General features: G+C 43.0%; 2 protein-coding genes across 2 annotated transcripts; both read right to left on the bottom strand.

The window, feature by feature from the left end:
* Positions 1–3,266: 3,266 nt before the first annotated feature.
* PAAG_05720 (hypothetical protein) lies at positions 3,267–4,136 on the bottom strand (the record flags this gene model as incomplete). Its single annotated transcript, XM_002792389.2, has 1 exon — positions 3,267–4,136. One exon carries the CDS (start codon positions 4,134–4,136, stop codon positions 3,267–3,269), a length of 870 nt encoding a protein of 289 aa, XP_002792435.1.
* A 2,353-nt stretch (positions 4,137–6,489) lies between these two features.
* PAAG_05718 (FACT complex subunit pob3) lies at positions 6,490–8,808 on the bottom strand (the record flags this gene model as incomplete). The annotated part of the gene is made up of 8 exons (XM_015845662.1): positions 6,490–6,774; positions 6,845–6,917; positions 6,991–7,224; positions 7,348–7,479; positions 7,540–7,779; positions 7,840–8,366; positions 8,435–8,657; positions 8,804–8,808. The coding sequence occupies 8 exons, from the start codon at positions 8,806–8,808 to the stop codon at positions 6,490–6,492; spliced, it is 1,719 nt and encodes a 572-aa protein (XP_015699888.1).
* Positions 8,809–12,107: the final 3,299 nt, after the last annotated feature.

The raw sequence follows: 12,107 nt of genomic DNA, 5'->3' as shown, positions 1-12,107 counted from the left end.
CTGGTTAGCAGGACCTAGCTCCTTCAATCAGTCAAAAGGAGAGTTGCGGATAGCGGTGCGGTACGGAGCACGGTTGCTAAGGGGGGGGGTTCCGCTAACAAGAAGACTTTTTTTTCTGACGCCTGGGCTTATTGGAGGTGGCGAGTCACGGGGAGGCGTCTCCACCGGACTAACCTGACTAGAACTCCTCGAGACTGGCCAGTATTGGCCTGAGTGAGCATCTGCAGGTATTAAGGAAGCTGGACATCGGGATTGCAGCGTTCTGATATGCTCACAGCGGTGCGGCAGTGGACACCGCAAAAATCGCCATTCATTAGATGCGACATATTTATACCTCATTCAAATAGCTATGATTATTATTCAATCACAATGCAAGAGATCTTGAGGTGGAGTCGACTCTGTCGCAGCCAGTCAATGACCACAGGCTGCAGATAAAATCATCGTTGATCTCAGCTTTCTGATGTTGTGCTCGTTAAAGAAACAACCGGCTAGCTAGATCATGTGGTTTGACTGCCACAAGGCTATTTTATTATCTCCAGTAAATAAGGAACATCGCAATATCCAGCGTCCAAGGGGGTCCATGACGATAACCATCTCTTTCATTGTCTCCCAGCCAATTTCAGCGCCTATGGTTTGTGTCCTGCTGGCCTTGACCATTCATGCTGCTTGTCGCCAGTCACAGGTCCAGGGTACGAAAGAGACATGTACGTTTTCCCACAGGCTCTCGTTCCCCAAACTTCGCCATTCCCCGCCCACATGATCAAGTAGTCATCTCCATTACCTATCAGCGGTCAGCGCAGAGCAGGAGAACTCCACGAGAGCGTCTTGACACAGACCATCAGACGTGCCGTGCCGTCAACAACCCAATATTCTGTGGTGATCCTTTTAATTGTAGGAGCCTCCGTCTACCAATCAGTTTCACGAAGTCTAAAAGTGTCAGTAACCAGCCAGTAGTTATGCTACGCAGCTACTCTTGCACAGTCCGTCTGCACCGAATATCAAACACATCATCAAGACGACTTGGGAGATGCTAAACCCTCCCTCTCCCTCAGATTCCTATCGATAACTAAGAGAAAAATGGATTCATCATCTAAAACATCTCACATTTTTGAAATCCCACTCTGATGAGCACTATCAACAGTTATACCTGGGATATGCATGTCATACCGATACCAGGCTACGCGACAAGGGAAAATGTTTCCCATGCGTCTGTTATGATGGTGAAGGTTTTCCATTTGTTTTGCCGACGGCCAATTGCGTCACGAAGCAGCCAAACGGCTCGATGATTCGCAGACAAGGATCAAGGGATTGAGAGTTAGTGTGGCGCAATGCAACTCTTGCTAATTAGTGGCTCTCGCTGGGATCCGATAACTATTTCAAGACATTCTCCGCAAAAGGCTCAAATTCAATACGGTCCTTCTCGTGAAGAAGGCCTACTGCGGGCGTCCACTACAAACGATTGACACCAGTGTGTGGACATTCTATCGAGTTTTATTCAGGAGAAGTATGAAGAGTAAAAGGAGCTATGATTTTGACAGACATATTTATATTGCTAGTTTCTCGTCGTTGCCCAATCCAAGCACAGTCGAGCCGGGTCCTATATGACGTGCAGCGAGGCGCGGATGGCGACACTAAAAGCAAGAAAACACTTTTCATTTTGATTTCTAGATAGTTATATTTCTGCTGATCTAAAGTCAAATAGTATCAGAGACCGCTACCCTATCGATGTGAGAGTTTCGGCGAAGGCATATTTCTGCCACATTTTACACCAATCTTCGCAACCGTTTTTCACCAGGAGATTTAACGTGGGGTGGGTTAACTAGTCCAGCAACTAAGCTACTAATGACAAGTTAACTAGCTAACGACGACCTTGGTAAAAAGATGGAAGAGAGCTCTTCCTTAGTATGGAGAATAGGAATACAATAATAATAATGCCTTACGCTGCGTTACTCGCTTCTTCAATTTCAACGTTTCCATTTGCTAAACTAAAAATCGACACTGTGGACTTAATCTTATTGTCTGCCAATGTCAGTATTGGAATGGCGCCAACAAGCCTTTATCATTGCACGTGTAGCACGAACCGTGAGGAATATCGCTGATTCAAATTTTGTTTCTCTTGGTTATATGAGAAATGAACTGGGATTCGTTGTGTAAATTTATTTTCATAAATGAATCCAATTCCGCTCCATACTCTTCTCTCTTTGATGGCTTTAACTAGTCAATGCGGAGGTGTTAAACCTAAGCTTTCAGTTGAAACCCTTCTTGTTTCTCCTCTATTCTCTTACGTCTTACGCTAGATCGCTTAAAGCTGCAGAAGACTGGTTCTGCAGTGAACCACGTCAAGGAACTTATGCAGGATACATGCACAATTCAGCTCTGTAGGGACTGCTCAACTTGATCCACTGTAAGTGTTGGTAAGAACAAGTTCATAACAAAGCCAAATGGGCTCCTGCATGAATCATAATCGGGTACATTAACCACGGGGTTGGTGAGTTTCCCAAGGAGAAAAGTCAGGGCTTATGTCGGTCCAATCTGTCATTCGGGCAGCTCAGATTCCATGGCGAAGTTTTCCTTGCTAATACAATAAGGCACTTACCGCGTCATGCAAATTAGGAGGGGTAAGAAGCCAAGGAATGCATGAACTCGTTAGAGCGTCCTGGAGGTTTATTTTTATTTCGCCCAAAATATCTGAGATTCATGGATTGTTTGCTAACTCGGGCGGTGGGCTGTCAGGCGGATTTAGCCCTATTTATGTCTGGTAATACACGTTCGGAATAACCAGGATATCTGAACAACCACATCTAAATGCCCGTACAGCTGCTTTTTCCACATAATACGTGGGTGAAAAAACTTTCCTTCTCTACTATATATATTATATTATATATACATACCTCTCACACAACTTTTGCTTTTCATTTTGTGCATTTTAGGGCGCCTTATAATGTGTGAAATTCTCACAACGATCAACTCTGCCGCGAAAAGCGTAACGGTATAGTGGGGACGAAGGGAATGTATAAAACAGAAATGCAAACACGGAGAGTAATGATAAAAATATAGATTTCATTTGACTTCAGAATGTGAGAATAAAAAGTAACAAAGTTAATATCAGAAAGAATCCCCATGCCAGCAAACTCCCGGGTCACATATCACAAAATGGCAAGAAACAACAAAAGATAATAGTTGAAACTTAAGAAAAAACCAAAAGGGCAATAGAAACGACATCCGAGAAATAAAAACCAGGAGACGACAAATTAGCAGTCGACCCTCTAAACCTGCCCAAACCGGTTCTTCCTCCTTTCCAGCGCAATGCGATCCTGCTCGCTCCATGAACTTTCATTCCCACCCGCTTTTTGTTGGGATGGTCCTCGATAGCCTCCACCTCCACTTCTTCCCATATAACCTTTACCCCGTCTGGAATCCCGACGCTTCCCACCACGGCCACTTTGCCCCTCATCATTCCCGCGACCTCTTTTCCTTGGACCATCCGGCAGCGCCTCATCCAGCCCCTTTACAATAGATGCATCCTTCGTAACTGTCCCAAATCGCTTCGCCCGCTCAAGGGCCTTTTTAGCTTGTTCCAGAGCGGTTGCTGAATCCTCTACTATCCCGAACTTCTCCGCGCGAGCTTTACGTTTCGCGAGTTCAGCTTCCAGATCTGTGGCTGACAGTCCTATGCTGTAGTCCACTGCGGGTTTCTCTGCGGACTGCTCATCGGTGCGTTTTGTTGCCCCCGCGGGAGCAACTTGATCCACAGCGCCGGGGGCAGTTGGTGCGGACGTCTTGACCTCACTTCTGGCAGCTTTGGAATGCTCAGTTGTGGAGGGAGCGACACCGACTTTTTGTTTGAGGGCTGAAGTGGTAGTCGATACTTGGCTTCCTGGAGCTGGGGCTGCCGTGGTGCTGCTTGGTTTCACAGGTGCCGGTGCTTCAGTAGTCGCATCGTCGTCCCAATCAATGACATCCTCCACTGCATCTGATTTTGCGGGACCAGCGGCCGCTGCTTTTGCGGCTTCAGCCTTATCCCATTCTTGTAATCGGGCGACTAGGTCTGCCTTCTTCCCTGTGTGTGGCAGCGAGCGGGATTTGAGGATCTCAATGAGTTCTGCATTAGTTTTCTTGCCGTATTCGACCGCCATGGCGGAGGATGTGGCACGAAGGAGGATGAGAATGAAAGCGGGGGATTCCTTTATATTATTGTAGATGCAAGCGTGGATAGAGTGGTAATTGAGAGTCGAGATAACTTCTAGAAACTTTTGGGGGTACGCTTGAAGAGGAGATTGCCGTTGTGGTCTTTAAGGGGGAAAGGTTTCGCAAAAAATTCAATGTATTTGACCTTGCATGATGAGACACGTGGTTAAATAGAAAGAGGTATCAGAAAGTAGAGAGGCATGAAAGAGAAAGGAGATTTAGAGCAGCTTCAGAGTGGTCAATGCGAAGGTGTGTCATGGGATTTTTTTCTTTGAGTTGACGGCGATAGATAAAAAATGTCGCGGTTTTCAAGCCCTGGAAATCTCCTGACAGGCTCATCGCGTCAAAGTTCAACATCAGCCTTGCCAGAAGGGATGTTTGGCTGGTCGGCCAAACCACGTGATATTGCCAGAACCAGCCAAAGGTTCAGTCTGTTAGTCATCAACATGTGGCTGGGGGTTTCCAAGGTCTATCTCTCGTCTTTGATTCTGAACTCCGGAGTATGTCCATGATACCTGATAATACTCCTGAGGTCGCTGTGTTACTAGAAGCATACAATAAACATGTTAGGGATGCAAGTTTGAGCCCAAAACAGATGGTAGACGATGAGTTCTGGGAAGCTCTATCTATCTATTGTATTGTATCTTCATCTCCCCCCCAAAAGTGCAGCCCGTTTCCTGTGGCCTGACAGCAACCAGTCTTCGAACCGCCATGGTTTGATGGGACGTAGTAAATACCTATTTCCAATGAAGTTCTATTTAGGGTCAAAATGCCTTGCCTGACTCAATTCCGTTTATCATTCCTTTCATCATGAAACCCTCAATGTTCCCACCCGTTGAAAACACTCTCAGAAGGTCTGATTGAAGTTTCTAACCCTAACACGGTAACCCTGTCGCGGGTAACACACCGAATAACAGGATGGGAAATATCTCCCAACCCGGCACGAGAAAAGACCATGAATTCATTTGAGCTCCACACCACCACAAAGTCACGTTACCAAAATGACAACCGAGCGAAGGGTTCGCCCTCCAGCCAGTCATTATCCAGAACTGGCCCCTGTCCTTTCACACCCCCATCCCAACTCCTCAACCCTTCCCTTTCTTGTCAATCCAAATGGTCACTTCGGAGTGGATCTTCAAAAGAGCTTAACTAGCGGGAAGGGAATCCCTAAGGGGAAGGGAAGCGGACCGAGCACCGTTGCGTTGCTAGCAAAGGGGAGCAAACCTTGGAACCCTTACAGAACACTTGATGACATTTTCTTTTCTCCTATCAACATGCACATCATCACCAGATGTGGTGATTGTGCTGTGATACGGAAACATTAGTTCCGTTTGCCTCTTTTGTCGGAAAAATCTAGAATTCCAGATTTTCAAAGTGCCCTCAAAGGACACTCCCACTTGGGGCCTAAACATTGACTTTGTCATTTCGATTATTTTGTCCTTGGAATCATTTTAAATCATTGAGTTCGATTTTTCGCTTGGAACAATTCAAACCCATGCCCTCGCTCCACCCATCGGATAATAAACGGGATGGCAGTTTCCCTCCTCGAGAACCCGCTATTTCGGCATATTTGCTTAGTGCTTCACTCGGCCTCTCCGTCAGCTAGCGCCCCATTGTTCCCAACCGCCGGTTCAGCAACAATGTGCATTCATACTCCAGAGATGAGCTGCAACAACACGTTTAAAATTGACCCAATTCCGATACCATCCTTCCAACATTCTACACGTGTCCATCATGGCAAGCAAAAGAAGAAAATTCTTCTTGTTAAACGGGACCCGAAACATTTGCATGCAGAAGTATGCACTGCGCCACAAAACCGTGGCTGAGGTCCGACATGTGACGTGATACCAAATCGTGAGGCAGTTGAAAATATATCAGGCATCAGGGGGACCACGAGAGACAGGACTCAGAAAACCAAGGTCTTTCGTCCTTGTCATAAGGGAGACATTACCAATTGCTTTGCGGCTTCGAAGATAACCATCATAAACGACATGGGACAAATACCAGAGTCATTATATATTTGCAAAGTCGTAAATCAAGTGGAGGCAGCGCAAAACGGATTCGAGATAACCCCCTTTTAGAACAAACCCGCCAGTTTCATTTTATCGTAATAACAATCAGTTAGGAAGGAAAAAGTTTCCAGCTCAGTGTCCCGCAAAGGAAAGACAAAATCTCATTAGCGCATCAACGGTAAGTAAATCGCATTAAGCGAAAAAAAAAAAAAAAAAAAAAAAAAAAAAAAAAAGAGGAAGATGATGATACAAAGTTAGCAAATCCTCCGTGCCCCACGGACCCATACGCTCATTTTGTGACCTTGGTCTTTTTCTTCGGTCTCTCGTCCTCATCTTCATCAGCGGCGGCATCATTTTCTTCATCCCCGTCATCTACTTCAGCATCACTTCCACTACCACTGCTTTCGTGAGCAGAGTCATATTCTTCCGCAACGTCAGACTCGGACTCTGCTTGGAAGTCTTCGTCGACAGATTCTTCGTCTTCGTCTGCGGAACCACGGTCGTTGCCGGCGGCCATTTCTTCGTCGCTGGAGGCATCTTCATTGTCGAGAGCGGCGGCGATAAGGGCGGATGACTGGGAAAACTGTCAGTGTATCGTTTTATATTAGAGTAGATCGGGGCGAGAAAGGAAGTTTTTAACTTACGTCATCGGCCATTTCGTTCTTAAATCTTATGTTCTTCGCCTTGAAAAATTCTTCCAAGGGTTGTTGTTCCTCGCTGTCCCATTGTCAGTAAATCATTCATTGAAAGACTACTTCAGCCAGAGTTGTGGCCACGGAAGGGGCTATACCGATTAATATTGCTAAATTGGTGTTCTCCCATTCCCCCTTTAAGGGTCATCGTGATATCAAACGTTCGACTAGCGGAAATCGCACCACCAACACGGGACATGGTGATCACGGATATATTCTCGATTTGCACGTAGGTCGCTGGTTTTGGTACAAACATGAAACTTTTGTCCAAACAGAACAAGAGCCCTTCGTTCGCTTTGATGGAACATTTGACACCGGAATGCCCATGATGACTAGACTTGGGGTCAGTTACTTTCGGCCTATGACGTCCATTGGGTGATTGGGTATGATTGGAGTGTGGGCCTGAATTTTTGCTCCGATGCTCAGAAAGGGTATGAGACAAAGCGGTTGCTGACCTGACGAAATCCCTTGAGGGCATGACGACCTTTTTCCCGGAAAGGCCGCGGAATACTTTCGTTACAACTTGATGAATGGGTTCCTCGTAATGGGCCTCCAACTTGTCTTTGTAACGGGTTTGGAGCAATTCACTGTTGTAAGGTGTTAGTGGCCCGTGAGGAAATGATTATAGAGAGAGGATGGTGGTATACTCAGTCATATTTAGATCGATGCTGATCTCATCATCAAGTTTCAACTGCATAACCAGGAATGGATATCTCGTTTGGCCTTGTCGAAGCGGGGGATCCAAGCCTAACGTGATCAATGTATGGGTATCGTCATTCTTCGGCAGGAGGAAGAATTTCTTAATCGACTGGTACTGAATTTTATAGTCGTATGTTTTGCCTCGTAATCTGAACGAGCTTTCGTACATATCAATATCGAATCGTCCTCTGTGTTTATGTTAGTAATAGTATTCCCGCAAGGAAGAGGCGGAATGCGAATTTTCTGACCTTGGAGTGAGATGTAGCACATCCAAAAAGGTAGCAAATGTATCTCCAGCAACGTCTCCGATTTCAGCTTTATCCATCAAAGTCTCATAGAATAAATTTGCCGCATTTTGTTCCTCTGCCTCTTCGCCATGAACGCTTTTCTCGTCTCCCTCTCCTTCTTCACCCTCTGGTTTCTCCTTCTTAAGAGCTGTGCCAGGAATGTAAAATCTCATCTCTACCAGCTCATCCCGTCCGGCGCCAGCTTTCCGACCTCTGCTTTTCGTACTACCCTCTGATTGTCCGTTCGTTCCGTTAACGCCATCAACAGGAAGTGCAAATTCAACAGCAACCTCGTTCTTGCCCGCAAGGTTTGTATTTGATATTTCCGAATAAGGGAGTTCAAATGCGGGTCGGTTTTGCACATTGAATGTGAGTTCTGCTTTTGTGAATTCTGCTTTCCCCCAGTTCCATCCACGAAGCGCATGTTCTCGGTTTTCGATGTTGATGCCGTACCAGATCTTGAAGGCTTTGCTTGTTCGGTCAAAATCCTGACACCTCCGTGTTAGATGCGATTAACGGTAATTGAACACGATAGTTTCGTAGTTTGATTTGGTACCTCTTGCTCGAATCCATCAAGCTGAATGACTCCCGAGGAACGGGAGAGGATCTTCAGCTCATAACCCTTGGCAGCTCGACTCCATTGCGCTGCGCCAATATTGCTGCTGTCAAGAGTGAATGTGTCACCGCCGCCTGATGGCCGCCAACCCAAGCCGCTCTCTGCAAGCTTACATTTGCCTGGTTGTTTCGATAAATCGAGGTAGATATTCTCGAAGCTCTCCCTGAGCAATGGTCAATAGTGGTACACCACCAAGCTCACTGAGGCAAGCAAACCTACATGATGGAGATATGGCGCAAATATAGAAACTTTGGTTGGGAGGTAGATGATATCAGACAGTAAGTTGAGTGACAATTCAATGTTCAAAACTGCATGATGTTGAGGAGGCGACCTTCGTACGAGCTTCAATAATTCGCGTGTAGAAGACCACTTAATAAAAGTCTCGCGCCGTGGCGTTAAGAAAAGTGTTAACTACGGCTGGCGACACGGGCCTCAAGCGTCGTTAGTCAGCAGCCTTTCCAATGGCCCATACTGGCCCCGATCCAAGGGGCATACTGGGCCTCAACAATAGACTACGGGAAAAATATCTAAAATCTGGATACACGTTTGCACCTGAATCTTGTCATCTCAGTTGAAGATTGATATTCCTTCCCTTAATGAATTAGGGTCTGGAGCGGGGATCCACATTAGCTCTTTTTGCATACATGCTCCCAAAACCCTTGGAAGCCCCGTGATCGTGTGAGAAAGCATTCTGCAGAGCTCTTTCAATGGCTATGGATTCTTGGATTCCCTCCTTGGGAATTAACCTGATCGCGACGAGTTCACACCCCCATATGGCCCTTGGACAAGTACATAAATTATCGAGCATAGAAAGCATGTGCTATGCTACACTGCTCCGCTCCTTCAAGACTTTCGATTGTTTGACATCGTGGCCCAAGAAAGAGGGTTTCCTGCCTTCTGCCCGAGCATGCAGGATAAGGCCATTCATGATGCGTGCCAACAGTAGTGGGCAGCCGCTGTCTCAAGCTCTCACAGGCGAAGCAGGGTTACCCAAAGCATGAGATGTTTGTGGCAACATTCCCATAAATAAATCCGTTTTCATCAGGCTGGATTTTGAAATGGCGAGGGCGGACGCATTAACCAGGCAGCGGTAAGGTATTGCTTTATTTGGGCTCTCTGCCCAGCGATCCACTAGCAAAAGCAAACAGCCTCCGTGGTCACTATCTATGTATGCCAGTCATCGCTGCTTGGCAACATTGTAACCCGTCCAAGCCGCGAAAGCGCGAGAGGGGGTTCGAGGAGGATTCTATTACTGCATATCGTAGTGTTGGTGGGTGATACATGCGTGTAAGGACAAAGTCGCAAACTATGGAAAATTGCAATGACCTTCTCTTCTATTTTGTTATTTTTATCTTATTTTACTTATTTATATATTTATTTATTTTTATATAAATAAGTAAGATATCAAGAAGTATTCCTTTCGGGAGAACAAGCGTGGTTGTTCCTTTCGTCTCGGAGTGTGTCTCGGAGTGTTGGAGTCAATAAAACTGAGAGAAGGGGAAAAAGCTAAGCTAGCCAGTCTATATTTCGACCAGACCCTTTTTCGACCCCTCTATCCAAAGCAACCCCTCTTCCTATTTGAGTAAATATTTAACTACAAATTCAATCTAATTGCCATTCAAACATGCAGGCTTCCAGACCTGCTGCTAAAGCTGCTGCTGCTGCTGCTTTTTTAGCCTCAATTTCTGGCTTCTGTAGTTGTTTCCTAGCCTCTAGAGCAGCAGCTTCTTCTTGAGCCTTTTTAATCCTTTCTATATTGATAAATCAGGTATTTGGATCAACTTCCATCTTCTTTTTGGTTTTTGACTGCTGTAGGGTCTCTAGTTGATTAGAGAGTTTAAAAATTGTAGACTGACTGGCAGCTTGTAGAACATTCAACTCACCAATCACCTTGCTAGTTTTACAAAGAAAAACTCACTGCTTTCTTGTAAGAATTCTCTTCTTATTCAACTGCTGCAGAGCCTTATTTGTTTAGGATCTCAGGGGGTTGTAAGCAAGGGATCTTGTAGTTCAGAAGATAGAGAGATTGTTGATGTTCCTGGCCTAGGGTTAGATTGACCCTGATCTCAAACCTAAGAGGAATCTAATCCCTTGAAAGGATTAAATGACACTAGACCAGCTGCTTTCCACCCTCTATGTATATTATAAAATTCTAAGGCCTTTGAATGTGCTTGTTCATAGACTTGTATGAATCTTTTTTTCTTCACAGGAGCTGCATCATTCAGATAGCTTAAAATAATGATCTCAGCTCTATAGTAACTCTTCATAAGTGAAAACACTTCAAAATTCAATAGCTGAAGAACATGAGATGTATGAGCAGGTAAAAACACTAAATGAATCAAATTTATATGACATTTTCATAGAAATTCAACAGTGATATGACTGGTATAATCATCTAATACTAATAATCTATACTGATTTTTTTTAAATATTTAAAATAGAAAAATCATATATAATCAGTTGAAACATATATTATTCAATGTCTATTTATTATCTGATATTGTACAGGTTTAATTGAGTATATTCACATTCTCAAATTAGCTAGATTATGCATTTTAATCTTAAAAAATGACTAAAAAGTCTATATAGTGCTCATCAGTATTAATAGCTTCAAGAATTAAAACTTACTCATGATTAGAGAGAGATTTAATGTAGATTATATCTTTTCTTTACTCAGTAAATATTCTAGTATTTGTATATACTTCTAAAGCAATATCATATTCATTTATATTCTATATATTTTCAGTAACTATTTTATAAATCTGTTGTGTCTTAGAAAAATAGTTATAGAACTGCTGAAGTATTTTCTACTAAGTATTCTCTATTCTTTGAGACTCAATCCTTCAGTCAATCATAGATATTATTATAAAATTTTATTTGAGAAATTTTTTTTTTCAATTCTTACTCAGCTGAATAAGATCTCAATTTATTCATATAATTTGAATTACTATTTCTTATATATGTATGTGAAAGGGTAGAAATCCTTATGAATCTTGCTCTTTTATTAATTTAACTAGAAAGATCTCTTGCTTTGAACTCAACTTTTGTCAATATTGATGAGTAATTATTTATTAAATAAAATTATTTTTTCTACTCTTCAATATGCTTTATGAGATATTATATACTTTAACAGCAGCTCATTCAGATTGAAAAATATTATTTTTTAAATTCTTCATAGCAGTAGCTATAGCAGTTTTATTATTAGACTTTATTTTAATAATGTGATTAAAAAAATATATAATAAAGATAATGAGTTAGATTTGAATAGAGTGATTAAAAAAGAATCTGTCAAAATATAGACTGACTAGCTTAGTTATTTAATATAAGCATCATCAACATTATTGTTAATATGATTTATTACTAAATAAGCTGTATCACTAAATGAGCTGCATTTTTGCAATATGCTGCAATTTAATTCTTCAACTTTTACTACTTCAAGATGTCAAATAAAGAAGCTATTTAACTTATAATTAAAAATTTAAGAGCTTAAAAGGTCAAAAATTACACTACGACTGCTAAAAAGTACTCAATTAATAAGAAAATACTGCACTATTATTATAACAACTTGCAACTTATGCAAAATAAAGCAGTCTTCTAATATAAGAAAAAGCTT

The sequence above is a fragment of the Paracoccidioides lutzii genome (genome assembly GCF_000150705.2).
Source record: "Paracoccidioides lutzii Pb01 unplaced genomic scaffold supercont2.15, whole genome shotgun sequence".
In the NCBI taxonomy this organism is placed as follows: domain Eukaryota; kingdom Fungi; phylum Ascomycota; class Eurotiomycetes; order Onygenales; family Ajellomycetaceae; genus Paracoccidioides; species Paracoccidioides lutzii.
Note: the sequence above shows the minus strand (reverse complement) of the source record. Positions and strands in the feature narration are given on the sequence as shown.